At 50.7% G+C, this 11,417-nt stretch overlaps 1 protein-coding gene across 2 annotated transcripts; it reads left to right on the forward strand.

The window, feature by feature from the left end:
• The first annotated feature begins 695 nt into the window (after positions 1-695).
• On the forward strand, positions 696-10,469 carry Pif1 (PIF1 5'-to-3' DNA helicase). Of its 2 annotated transcripts, XM_046426690.2 has the most exons (13): positions 696-777; positions 1,443-2,019; positions 3,216-3,348; positions 3,439-3,564; positions 3,685-3,838; positions 3,942-4,056; positions 4,137-4,243; positions 5,498-5,637; positions 5,938-6,044; positions 6,802-6,889; positions 7,029-7,174; positions 8,028-8,219; positions 8,602-10,469. In XM_046426690.2, the coding sequence occupies exons 2-13, from the start codon at positions 1,462-1,464 to the stop codon at positions 8,659-8,661; spliced, it is 1,926 nt and encodes a 641-aa protein (XP_046282646.1). In that variant the 5' UTR covers positions 696-777; positions 1,443-1,461; the 3' UTR covers positions 8,662-10,469. The 2 variants fall into 2 exon arrangements, with proteins under 2 accessions (XP_046282646.1, XP_058429297.1); XM_058573314.1 differs by lacking the exon at positions 696-777 and having other exon boundaries at positions 1,389-2,019.
• Positions 10,470-11,417: the final 948 nt, after the last annotated feature.

Consider the following 11,417-nt stretch of genomic DNA (forward strand, 5'->3'; position numbering starts at 1 on the left):
TCAGTGATTGAGTGCCCATGAATTCAATCCCCAGTACCCCTCCCCTACGCCCCCCCACCAAAAAAAAGAATTCCCTGAAGCCTGGGAATCCTTCCTTTTCTTACACCCTTTTGACACCTGGCACAGGTTTCAGAGTTCCTTTCCTATGGGCATCAGCAGGGAGGGAAAGACAAATGACAAAAAAAAAAAAAAAAAAAGATTCTTAAAAGGGCAGAGAAGGGTGAAGAGTGTTGTGGGGCAGGATAGGGGACTTGGTAAACCATGGGGTGATTTACTCGGAAGTGAACAATGGTACTGAGTGGAAACAGAGTGAGCCTCAGCGTGTGAGCTAGAGGGAAGAGGGAGGGTGTTGATAGAATAATTCTCAAAACTTCAGAGTTGCATTGTGAGACTAGAGCAGAAGTTCAAGCCAATCAAAGCAGCCAATCAAAGCAGTTTCTGTCTCCTTACACCACGCTCAATCATATACCGGAGGAAGTAGACTGGGGTATCACAAATAACTTTCCTCGGGTGTGCGATTGAGAAGACCCAAGCTTCTGGAAGTGGGAACCAACGAAAGCCCCGCCCCCATGGGCACGCCCACGCTGTTGATTGGCTGAAGGATTTAAAGACCCGACCTGTCATAGGTTGATTTTTCTATCCCAAGTATTTGAAAGTTCCTAGTTTGTCGCCTGTCTGGCGGTTTATTGTTGCGACTGCCCGCACAAGTGAGTTCCTGCTCGACCTTTGAAATGGGAGGCAGAGAATCTGGTTCTTGTAGGGGTCCCCGTCGGGAAGGTACAGATGAGTGGGTCAGACGGAGGGAGCACGGTTTCCGGGTTTTCCGGGACCCCGGGATTTACCTGAGAATTCCTTTGCCAAATATTTTCCACCCCACCCCCACCTTGGAGGTGGGAAACTCCTGGCATTAGAATCACACTGACCGTGAGACCTACTAGTAATGGGGTTTTATCAAGGGCAAAAAAGTTTGTCTCTCCCAGTCTGTTTTCACTTCTGTAATAGAGACCTGCCTGGCTACCCATAAACCTAACTTGGAAAACAGAAGGTGCACATTTCATGTAAGTCCCCTTCCCATCTCCACACTTGAGACTCCCTTGATTTTCCGAGAGAGGACCATGACGATTACCGTGCTGGTTCTGGGTCTCAAAGCAAAGCAGGCCTTTTTGTCTCATCCTCCTCCGCCGCCCATGCCCCCATGAAATGCGGGGTCCTAGCAGGACAACCGAGGTTTCTCAGTTTCTGATACTTTTGACGCTGCCCCTAGCGTGTATTTCTGGAGTGGGCTTTCGATTAGCCCCAGGGACCTTTTACCGTTTCTAGTGACTTCTTTGTGTTACCAGTGAGAATGTCCATGACCCTGTGTGACAGGGTTCCGGGTTACGGACTCTACCACCTATTATATCCTGAATCTCTGTGACCTCTATGCTCCGGTCTCTTCGCAGACTTGCAGAGGTGGTAGCAATGCTCTCGAGCACCCAGGTGGCTGCAGCGGAAGGTGACCAAGCGGACCTGCGGTGCCGTGTGGCGGTGGAGGAGCTGAGCCCAGGAGGGCAGCCACGGAAACGCCAGACCTTACGCACCGCGGAGCTGAGTCTGGGTCGAAACGAGCGCCGTGAGTTGATGCTGCGGCTGCAGGCTCCGGGACCAGCCGGGCAGCCGCGCTGCTTCCCCCTGCGCGCCGCGCGTCTCTTCACACGGTTCGCCGCGTCGGGGCGCAGTACGTTGAGGCTCCCAGCAGATGCCGTTCCCCTGGCGGGCGCCGTGCAGCTGCTGCTCTCCGACTGCCCCCCAGACCGCCTGCGGCGTTTCTTGCGCATGCTGCGTCTGAAGCTGGCTGCGGACCCGGGTCCCGGGCCTGCCTCCGCCCGCGCGAAGCTGCTCAACCCTCGCCCCCGCGACTTCGTCACCATCAGCCCAGTGCAGCCGGAGGAGCTGCGGCGTGTGGCAGCAACCCGGATTCTGGACACCACGCTGGCCAAGCAGCCGATGGAACCCGGGACTGGAGCCAAGCCCAGCATGGTGAGATCGGGAGAATGGGCACGTCTTTGGGATTCGGTATGCTTAATCATTAGGATGGAAGAGACCAAGGAGGCCCAAGTGTGGGGGACTAGACTGTGGCGATATTCAGGGAACAGCTGTGAGCTCAGAGATGCCATAGATCATGGAGTATGACAGGGTCGTTGGACTCTTCTGTGCTTCCCATATATAAGCCCTGAACCTGAATAAGCAAGAACAGGTAATGAGAGTCCAGATAAGAGAACACCAGAAAAGGCGATTTAAGAAGGCAAAGTAGGGGGCTCAGCGGTAGAGCGCTAGTCTAGCATGAGAGAGGCACTGGGTTCGATCCTCAGCACCACATTAAAAAACAAATAAATAAAATAAAGGTACTGTGTCCAATACAGCTTTAAAAAAATGGAAGGCAAAGTAAATTTAAAAAGAAAAAGAAGAAGGCAAAATAGACCAACGCCTATAATCCCAGCAGTTCTGGAGGCTGAGGCAGGAGGATTGTGAGTACAAAGCCAACCCCAGCAATTTAGCAAGGTCCAAAGTAACTTAGCAAGACCCTGTCTCAAAATAAAACATATTTAAAAGTGGGGGCGGGGGGGCTGAGGATGTGGCTCAGTGATTAAGCATCTGTGGGTTCAAATCCCTTGTACACACATACACACACAAAAAAGGAAAATTAGGAGTATATTAATGTATTTGGGGAGAAGTGAAGCAGTCAGCAGTATCTGGACAGTCAACATTCCCATCAGATGAGGGAAACATGTCTGATGGTCTGACAACCGTTTTTGGACTGGGGCAGGTTGGTTGCTGACCACAGGGTTTTGAGACTAAGCTGGCGAGAAGCTAGAGATGGAACAAGAAGGGGCCTTAGTTGGGCAGGGTTATGTTGGATATTTTGAGGTGAGAATTTTGGAATAGGAGGAGAAGTGAGAAGAAAAGTTGGGTGAGAGAAGCAGCAAGGTGAAGGAACCCAGAGGAGGAAGCTGAAGGAGGATCCAGACCCATACACTGGGGATCTTCAGGGCACGAGGAGAGACCCAGTAGTTACTGGCAAGATCTCCAGGTGAACCAGAGCTGTCCTAGGGTACCAGGGAGTGAAGCCAACCAAGGGAGAAAGCCAACAGTCTGTATTGAACACAGATCAAGAAGGGTGGTAGTAATGTCTGGGGAGGTGGGAGGAGGCTCTGAGACAGCCCTGTCTCCACCAGGAAGCCCCAAGGTGGCCTTTGCCTGTGAAGAAGCTGAGCTTGCTCCCCACCAAGACACAGCTTTCTGAGGAACAGGCTGCAGTGCTGAAGGTTGTCCTAAAAGGCCAGAGCATTTTCTTCACTGGGAGCGCAGGTAGCAGGGGCAGAGTAGGGGTGGAGGGGACAGTGGTGGGGGTGGGGTAGGATGGAAGAACAGGCAGCCCTGACTTTGCCTCCTGTCAAGGGACTGGGAAGTCATATCTGCTGAAGCGGATCCTGGGCTCACTGCCCCCCACAGGCACAGTGGCCACTGCTAGCACTGGGGTGGCAGCCTGCCACATTGGGGGCACTACCCTCCATGCTTTTGCAGGTAAGTGGGAACCCCTGGGGCTTGAGATAAGAGCAAGTCAGACCTCTGGGGTGGAGGGAAAGGAGGGCAGCATTGATGGGGGCTGGGGTCTCAGTTCAGGCTGAGTAGTTTCATTCACAGGCATCGGCTCAGGCAAGGCTCCCCTGGCCCAGTGTGTGGCTCTGGCACAGCGGCCGGGCGTGCGGCAGGCCTGGCTGAACTGCCAGAGGCTGATCATTGATGAGATCTCCATGGTGGAGGCAGACTTGTTTGATAAGCTGGAGGCTGTGGCCAGGTTAGTATATATGGTGAGGGTAGTAACTGAGGCCAGAACCTGGTTATTTCCCAAGTGGAACTGTCTACTTAGCTTTTTTAAAGCACTACCTGCTCCCCTCCAGAGCTGTCCGCCAGCAGAACAAGCCCTTTGGAGGGATCCAGCTCATTATCTGTGGGGACTTCCTGCAGTTGCCACCAGTGACCAAGGGCTCCCAACTCCCTCAGTTCTGCTTCCAGGTACCAGTCACCCCCTGGCCCTGCCCCCCTGGAGTGGTTAGCTGTGTTCCCTGACCCACCCCCACCCTGACCCCAAACAGGCCAAGAGCTGGAAGAGATGTGTGCCAGTGACCCTGGAGCTGACTGAAGTGTGGAGGCAGGCGGACAAGACCTTCATCTCTCTGTTGCAGGCTGTGAGGCTGGGCAGGTAGGCCCTGGCAGGTAGAGAAGGGACCATGGGGTGAGGAACCAAGCACAGTGACCCAGGGTAGGGGGAGAGATGCCTGTTCTCAGGAGTAAGTAGTCCACTAAAAGAGGAGTTTTAGGCAGGACACTGGTCAACTCAGGATAAATGGCAGTCGATGACTCCAAAAACATGGTCCCTGCAAGTGGTGGGACCCAGCCTCCCTTGGATTTGAATTCCTATCACCCAGCACAAAGGCTGGCATAGAGTAGGTATCAAGAAAGAAAAAAGGATGGACAGATGGACATGCAGGGGTTCAGAAATGTCAACATCCTCATTCCAGATGCAGAAACTGGGTCAAAGAGGTGAAGTGACTCATACAAATTTATGTCCAGTAAGTGGCTGAGCTGGGACTTGAACCCAGATCTGAGTCTTAAAACCCAAGCTCCATCTACTCTGGGACCCTGTAGGGTCAGGGTCAATTAGTAGGGAAGGAAAGGTTATGGACCTGACATCTACCTGCTGAGGTCAAAGTTAAAGTGCTGTACCTATCTTAAGGTGGAAGTAGAAAGGAGGCCAGGAAGGTGAGCAGAGCTGGACCTGGAAAGATAGGTCTGATTGGGATGGGACTCAGGTGGCGGAGAATCTATGCCTGGGGAAACTTTTTGTAGATTTGGGAAGCAGGTGGGGAGGGAGCACAGCACACTCCGACACATATGGGGAAGGCCAAGTGGCAGTGTAGGCAGAGAAGATTCCAAGCTATTCCCATTTGGTGGCTATTGCATCTGGGCCTCCGTGTGAAAAGTGGCTTGACACGAGAGAAGATAGAAATACAGGCTAGCTATTTCATCCAAGACAGCAGGCAAGTGGCTAGAAAATTGTATGTTGGAGGGCCATCTGATGACAGGGTAGCCAGTATTATCTACATCAGTGCCTTGTCCCAGGCCTGCAAACCTCTGGCCTATGTTCACTCCTCATTTCCAGCTTCCTCAGAAACACTTTGGGGTGGGATGTTGGTCAGCTCCTACTGGGGGGACAGACACAGAAAAGGCATCACATATGATCACAGCTAGCACCCCGACCCCATGCTCATTCTCCATATCTAGGGTCCAAGTGGAAAAAGGACAAACTGGCCAACCTGGGAGCCAGCATATCTGGTCCTGGTACCCTTTTCCAGTCCTCAGGCCTGACCTGTAGCCTGCTGCTCAGGCCATACTGCCCATGTTCCCCACCTCCTCTGGTGTAAGTGAGCTCTGCCTAATAGCCCAGCCCCCACAGGTGCTCTGATGAGGTGACCCGCCAGCTCAGGGCCACAGCTGCCCACAAGATAGGGCGAGACGGAATTGTGGCCACAAGGCTCTGCACCCACCAGGATGACGTGGCCCTCACCAATGAGAAACGGCTGCAGGAGCTGCCAGGTAATTAGAGATCCAGGACTAGGTAAGACCAGCTGGGAGGGGTCATCAGGCAGGTGTGGCCCCCAGGCAGCCTGGGCTTTTAGAATCATTTGGGTATCCAGGGTCTCAACCTCTGTGACCATAAAGGCCCTTACATTTGCAGATGTAACTGTGATCTTAAGAGGTTGGGCAAACTGATTCCAAAGCACCCACTTAGGTCTGAGTGGCCTATCTCCCATACCATGGTCTAATATGTGGTTTTAGAAGCTGAGCCACAAGTCAATGATTCATAATCCTGTTTTTCCATCTCTCTTTTTCCAGGTGAGGTACATAGCTTTGAGGCTATGGATAGCAACCCTGAGTTAGCCAGGACCCTGGATGCCCAGTGTCCTGTTGGTCGGCTCCTTCAGCTAAAGCTGGGGGCCCAGGTGAGTAGGAAACTAGGTCTAGACCCTGGCAATCTGGACTATCTTGTATGAGCCTCCCCAATCCCTCTGCCCAGGCCATTCTGTAGGCAGTGCACCAGCTGTGACCTCACAAAAACCTCCATCTGGTTTCCACCTACCTTTCTACCTTCAGTTTTCCACTGCCCTCCTTGTCTTAACTCCTGGAGGTCCTCCAAGCAATGTCACTTTGGGCAAGTCCGTTCCCTTTGCTGAAGCTCAGTTGCCTTGTTTCTAAAATGGGGGTTGAAACACCTCCCTCCTGGCTGTCTTTAGTCGTGTACCTTATAGATGGCTGAGTCCTCATCTCTCCCATAACAGTGGGGTGAGCAGAATGGGAGACTTTCCTCTGGGCCCAGAGGGTACCCACAGGGAAAACAAAGGCACAGTGTGGCTGAGACCAGGGTGGCAGGAACAAGGGCCATCCCTCAAGATTTGTGGCCCCATAAGAGATCTGATCATTTCTGTAGCCCAGTGATATAGGTGACCTTACAGGCTTTACCTCTTCCTCCTGAGGCAAACTGAGCAAATGTATTCCCCTTTGACACAGGGGAAACTGAGATCCTGGGAATTAAGGCTGTCTGCCCCAGGGGTCAGAATTAGCTGGTGGCAGAGCTGAGGATTGGGACTGGGCACCCTTTGATGATAACCCCCTGCCCTTGGCCTCTGATAGTGACTGCTAGAGTTGATCCAGGTGTAAGGATGGGCCCTTTGCCACTTCTCTAGTCCTCCTTCCCCTCAGGTGATGCTGGTGAAGAATTTAGCTGTGTCCAGGGGCCTGGTGAACGGCGCCCGAGGTGTAGTAGTCGGGTTCGAGACTGAAGGGAGAGGTAAGTGATAGGGAAGGACAGTTGTGCTGTGTGGGTTTGCAGTAGGGCCTGGGGAAAGTGTGGGAGGAAAAGGCCAAAGACCTCTCCTCTCAGCCATGAAGCAGGACTAAAAGGTGGGACTTCTCTGTGCCTTCCTCAGGGCTGCCCCGAGTGCGCTTCCTGTGTGGAGTCACTGAGGTCATCCATGCTGACCGTTGGACAGTTCAGGCCACTGGGGGCCAGCTCCTCAGTCGCCAGCAGCTGCCCCTCCAGCTGGCCTGGGCGATATCCATCCACAAGAGCCAGGTGACCACTCTGTGAGGGAGTGGGGACAGAGCAGGTCAGAGAGTAGACAGCATATACCTGGGACATGTTAGGTTGTGTGCCTTGAAGGCCTTATAGCCTATGACCTAAATGGAAAGTTCCAGATCAGGAGTAGAATAAACCTTCTTCCTCACTGTCCTCAGAATAGACCTTTCTTTAGTAGATTTCCCAGCCCTTCTCCAGGGAAGGATATAAGTCACTTCCTCTTTGCTTTTTCCATTTGCTGAGCCACTACCAGATACATTAATCCCTACAAAAACAGTAAGAAGTTGGGTGCTGCGGCTCATGCCTATAATCTCAGTGACTTGGGAGGCAGGAGGATCCCAAGTTCAAGGGCAGCCTCAGCAATTTAGCAGGGACCTAAGCAATTTAGCAAGACCCTATCTCAAAAAATAAAAAGGGCTGGGGATGTGACTCAGTGGTAAAGCACCCCTGGGTTAAAACCCTAGTACAAAAAAAAACAAAACACCAAACTATATAAAGTACATGTAATTAATAATCATTCCCCTTTCTCAGAGAAGAACACTAAGGGACTAAGGAACTTGTCCAAGGTCACACAGCTAGGGAGTGTCAGAGCCAGGATTCAGTTTCACATCTGGGTGACCTAGAGCCTGAGCTCTTTCCTTTCACCCCCCCCCACACACACACTTCTTACCCTGAATCCATCCATGTCCCCCTGTATTCAGACCCGTCTGCAGTTAGGCTTTCCCTCTGCTGGAGCCTCTCTGGACTGAGTGAGGAAATCTGGGGGCAGTCACTGGGCTGGTGAAGGATCAGCTCTTGGGTGCAGGGGACTCCAGACTAAACTGTCTCTCTCTGTCTCTCCATCCCCCAGGGCATGTCTCTAGATTGTGTGGAGATCTCTCTGGGACGCGTGTTTGCCAGCGGTCAAGCCTATGTGGCCCTTTCCAGGGCCCGCAGCCTACAGGGCCTGCGTGTACTAGACTTTGACCCCATGGTGGTTCACTGTGACCCCCGTGTGCTGCACTACTATGCCACCCTGCGGGGGAGCAGAGACCTCCATCTGGTAAGAGGGAATCAACCACTGGAGGCTGAGGCAGGAGAATGGCAAGTTTGAGGCCAGCCTGGACAACTTAGCCAGACCCTGTCTCAAATCTTTTTAAAAAGGGCTGGGGGTATATCTCAGTAGTGGAGCACTTGCCTAGCATGCACTGGACCCTGGGTTCAATCCCCAACACTATTAAAAAAAAAAAAAAAGAGTCACCTAGTGGTGGGCCTGTGACTTTGGCAGGCTGGGACAGAGGGAAGGCCCAATAGAACCCTGGGATGGCAGAGCCCTCTACTGGCTCTTTTGGGGATGGAGGTAGGAGGAAATAAATGCTGGCCCCCCAGGCTATGGCCTAGAGAACAGGAAAAGCTTGTGACTGGCCTTTTTGGCTCTGATTCAGGAGTCTCCAAATGATGAAGATGCAGCCTCGGACCAGGAGAACATGGACCCAAACCTCTGAGCCTCTGCTGTAAAAAGAAGACAAAGAATGATCTCCACAACTTGCAGCTCCCTAGTGGACCAAGGCCCCAAGGAATAACTGGTGGAGGAGACCAGTGTTCCTCTGTCCCTTCTTGGGGGTTCTCAGCCTCCTTGCAGGACTAAAGGAAGAGTGCCTCCCACTCACTTACCAGCTATGCCACAATTTCTCCATGATCAGAAGTAACCTTTTTTGTGCCAGTTGGGAATGGGTCCAATGGTGTCAGAGGTCAAAGCTCTCAGCAAGGGATGGACATAGAGCCAAAGAGTCCTGAATGCTTCTCCCTCTAGGTTGCAGAAGAGAGAAGCAGGAAAGACAGAGGCTTAAGGGAGCAGCATCAGGCCTCTCCAGCTGGGACTGCCTTAGTCCATTTTGTATTGTTATAACAAAATACCTAAGGGTGAGATACTTCATAAAGAAAAGAGGTTTGTTGGTGGACATGATAGTGCACACCTATAATCCCAGTGACTCTGGAAGCTGAAGTAGGAGGATTGCAAGTTCAAGGCCAGCCTCAGCAACTAAGCAAGACCCTAAGCAATTTAGCAAAACCCTGTCTCAAAATAAGAAAAACTTTAAAAGGGGGTAGGGATGTGGCTCAGTGGTTAAGCACCCCGGGTTCAATCTCTAGTAGCAAAAAAAAAAAAGAAAAGAAAGGAAGGAAGGAAGGAAGGAAGGAAGGAAGAAAAAGAGAGAGAGAGGGAGGTTTGTTTAACCCACAGTTCTGGGGGCTCAAGAGCATGTAGCCAGCATCCACTCAGCTCTGGTGTGTCCTCATGGCAGATGGTATCAAATGGCAGAAGCACACATGATCATATGGCATGTGAAACAAGAAGCAAGAGATGGTCCAGGTGAGGTGGGCACCTATAATCTCAGGGACTCAGGAGGCTGACCTAGCACCTGGATTGTGTGGAGATCTCTCTAGGCCATGTGTTTGCTAGTAGTCAAGCCTGTGTCATGTTTCCCAGGCCTACAGGATGATCGCAAATTCGAGGCCAGCTTCAGCAACTTGGCAACACCCTGTCTCAAAAGATAAAAAAAAAAAAAAAAAAAAAAGGACTGAAGGTATGGCTCAATGGGAAAGCACTCCTGGGTTCAACCCCAGTACCAAAAAATTTAAAAATGAAAAAAGAAGATGAAGCCAGAAATGGGGAAGGGTCTGGCTTGCTCTTTTCATAACAACTGCTCTGGACAGAACTAATCCCCTCCTTCCACACCTGATACTCCTGTAGGACAGCATTAATCTACTGTGTGAGGACAGCGCCCCCATGACTTAATTACCTTCTGTTGGACCTCACAACTTAAAGATTTAAAGGTTACATCACCTCAGTACCACCACACTGGAGACCAAACTTCCAGTATATAAATCTGGAGAGGACCTGGAGGAGACTCACACCAGGTACAGGACCAAGAGAGAGAACAAACCTGAGTTATCCCACAGCTGGGGTCAGCCTAGCACAACCCAGAGCAAACAACCTTCTGAGCCTAACCTGAGAACATATGCTGCAAACGTGTGCCCATGTTTTATATATTATATACATAAATATACATATATTAATTTTAGTTGTAGATGGATATTGTAGTTACAATTTTATTTATTTTTATCTTTATGTGGTGCTGAAAATTGAACCCAGTACCTCATGTGGTAGGCAAGCACTCTACCACTGAGCCACAACCCCAGCCTCCTGTGTGCCCATATCTTAAGCTGCTTTTTTTTTTTTGCGGGGGAGGGATAGTGTTCTGGGGCACTGAAATGATTGTTCCCAGGTTGTATTTATTTAGGACAAATAAACCTGTGATTGTGTAAGCTCTGCACTTCCTGTCTCATTTCCCACCACTGTGAACATGCACACAGAGGTGTTTGCTCACGTCACAAGGGCCTGGATTGTGTGTATTTGTATGTAAAGTTTTGTTAATATCATTGGTCATTTGGGAAGCTGAGTTATTTGAGGCTGGTGACTAACAATAAAATGACAAAATGAATCACCATCACCCAGTAGTCAGACAGGAACACACTACAGCATATCTGTTTGGGCCCTGCTAGAACTCTGGATTTATATCCTGATGGGGAAAAAGTCATCAGTAAACTACCTGCAGTTCATGAAGAAGCATGATGGAAGCTGCTCAGGGGTCCTCACAGGCTAGCTAGAACTGGTGCGGTTCTCTGCTTATGAAAGAAAAGTATCAATTCTGGGTGGAAAATATGGGCTATAATAGAAGCATGCATCAGCCACTAGAAGTGTCTTTCACTAATAAAAGAGAGCAATAGCTACTTAAGTGTAAAATCACCACTAGGCATGGTGGTGCACACCTATAATCCCAGTGGCTCCGGAGGCTGAGGCAGATGGATCCAAGTTTAAAGCTAGCCTTAGCAACTTAGTGAAGTCCTGTCTCTAAATAAAATATATAAAAGGGCTGGGAATGTGGCTCAGTGGTTAAGCACCCCTGGGTTCAATCTCAGGTACCAAAGAAAAGTAAATTTACCAATGATGGGAGAAGTAGAGAATAATAAAATCATGTTGGTTGCTGGAAGCCACAAAATCTAGGTGCTCAGAGGCTCTTATTGCTGTCTCCCAAAAGCCGGCAGGGGCCAGGTACAGTGGCACATGCCTGTAATCCCAGCAGCTTCAGAGGCTAAGGCAGGAGGATAGAGAGTTCAAAGCCAGCCTCAGCAACTTAATGAGGCCCTAAGCAACTCAGTGAGATCCTGTCTCTAAATAAAATACAAAATGTGGCTGGGG

This window comes from Marmota monax, unplaced genomic scaffold, assembly GCF_021218885.2.
Source record: "Marmota monax isolate L192 unplaced genomic scaffold, Marmota_monax_Labrador192_F-V1.1 WCK01_AAM20220418_F8-fsc00078, whole genome shotgun sequence".
Classification (NCBI taxonomy): domain Eukaryota; kingdom Metazoa; phylum Chordata; class Mammalia; order Rodentia; family Sciuridae; genus Marmota; species Marmota monax.

Bases quoted from the DNA above. Each gene is read 5' to 3' on its own strand.
- Pif1 (XM_058573314.1), top strand. From the start codon at position 1,423: ATGCTCCGGTCTCTTCGCAGACTTGCAGAGGTGGTAGCAATGCTCTCG. The intron at 3,565-3,684 runs GTAAGTGGGAAC...TTTCATTCACAG, and splicing joins TACCCTCCATGCTTTTGCAG to GCATCGGCTCAGGCAAGGCT. The intron at 6,045-6,801 runs GTGAGTAGGAAA...CCTTCCCCTCAG, and splicing joins AGCTAAAGCTGGGGGCCCAG to GTGATGCTGGTGAAGAATTT.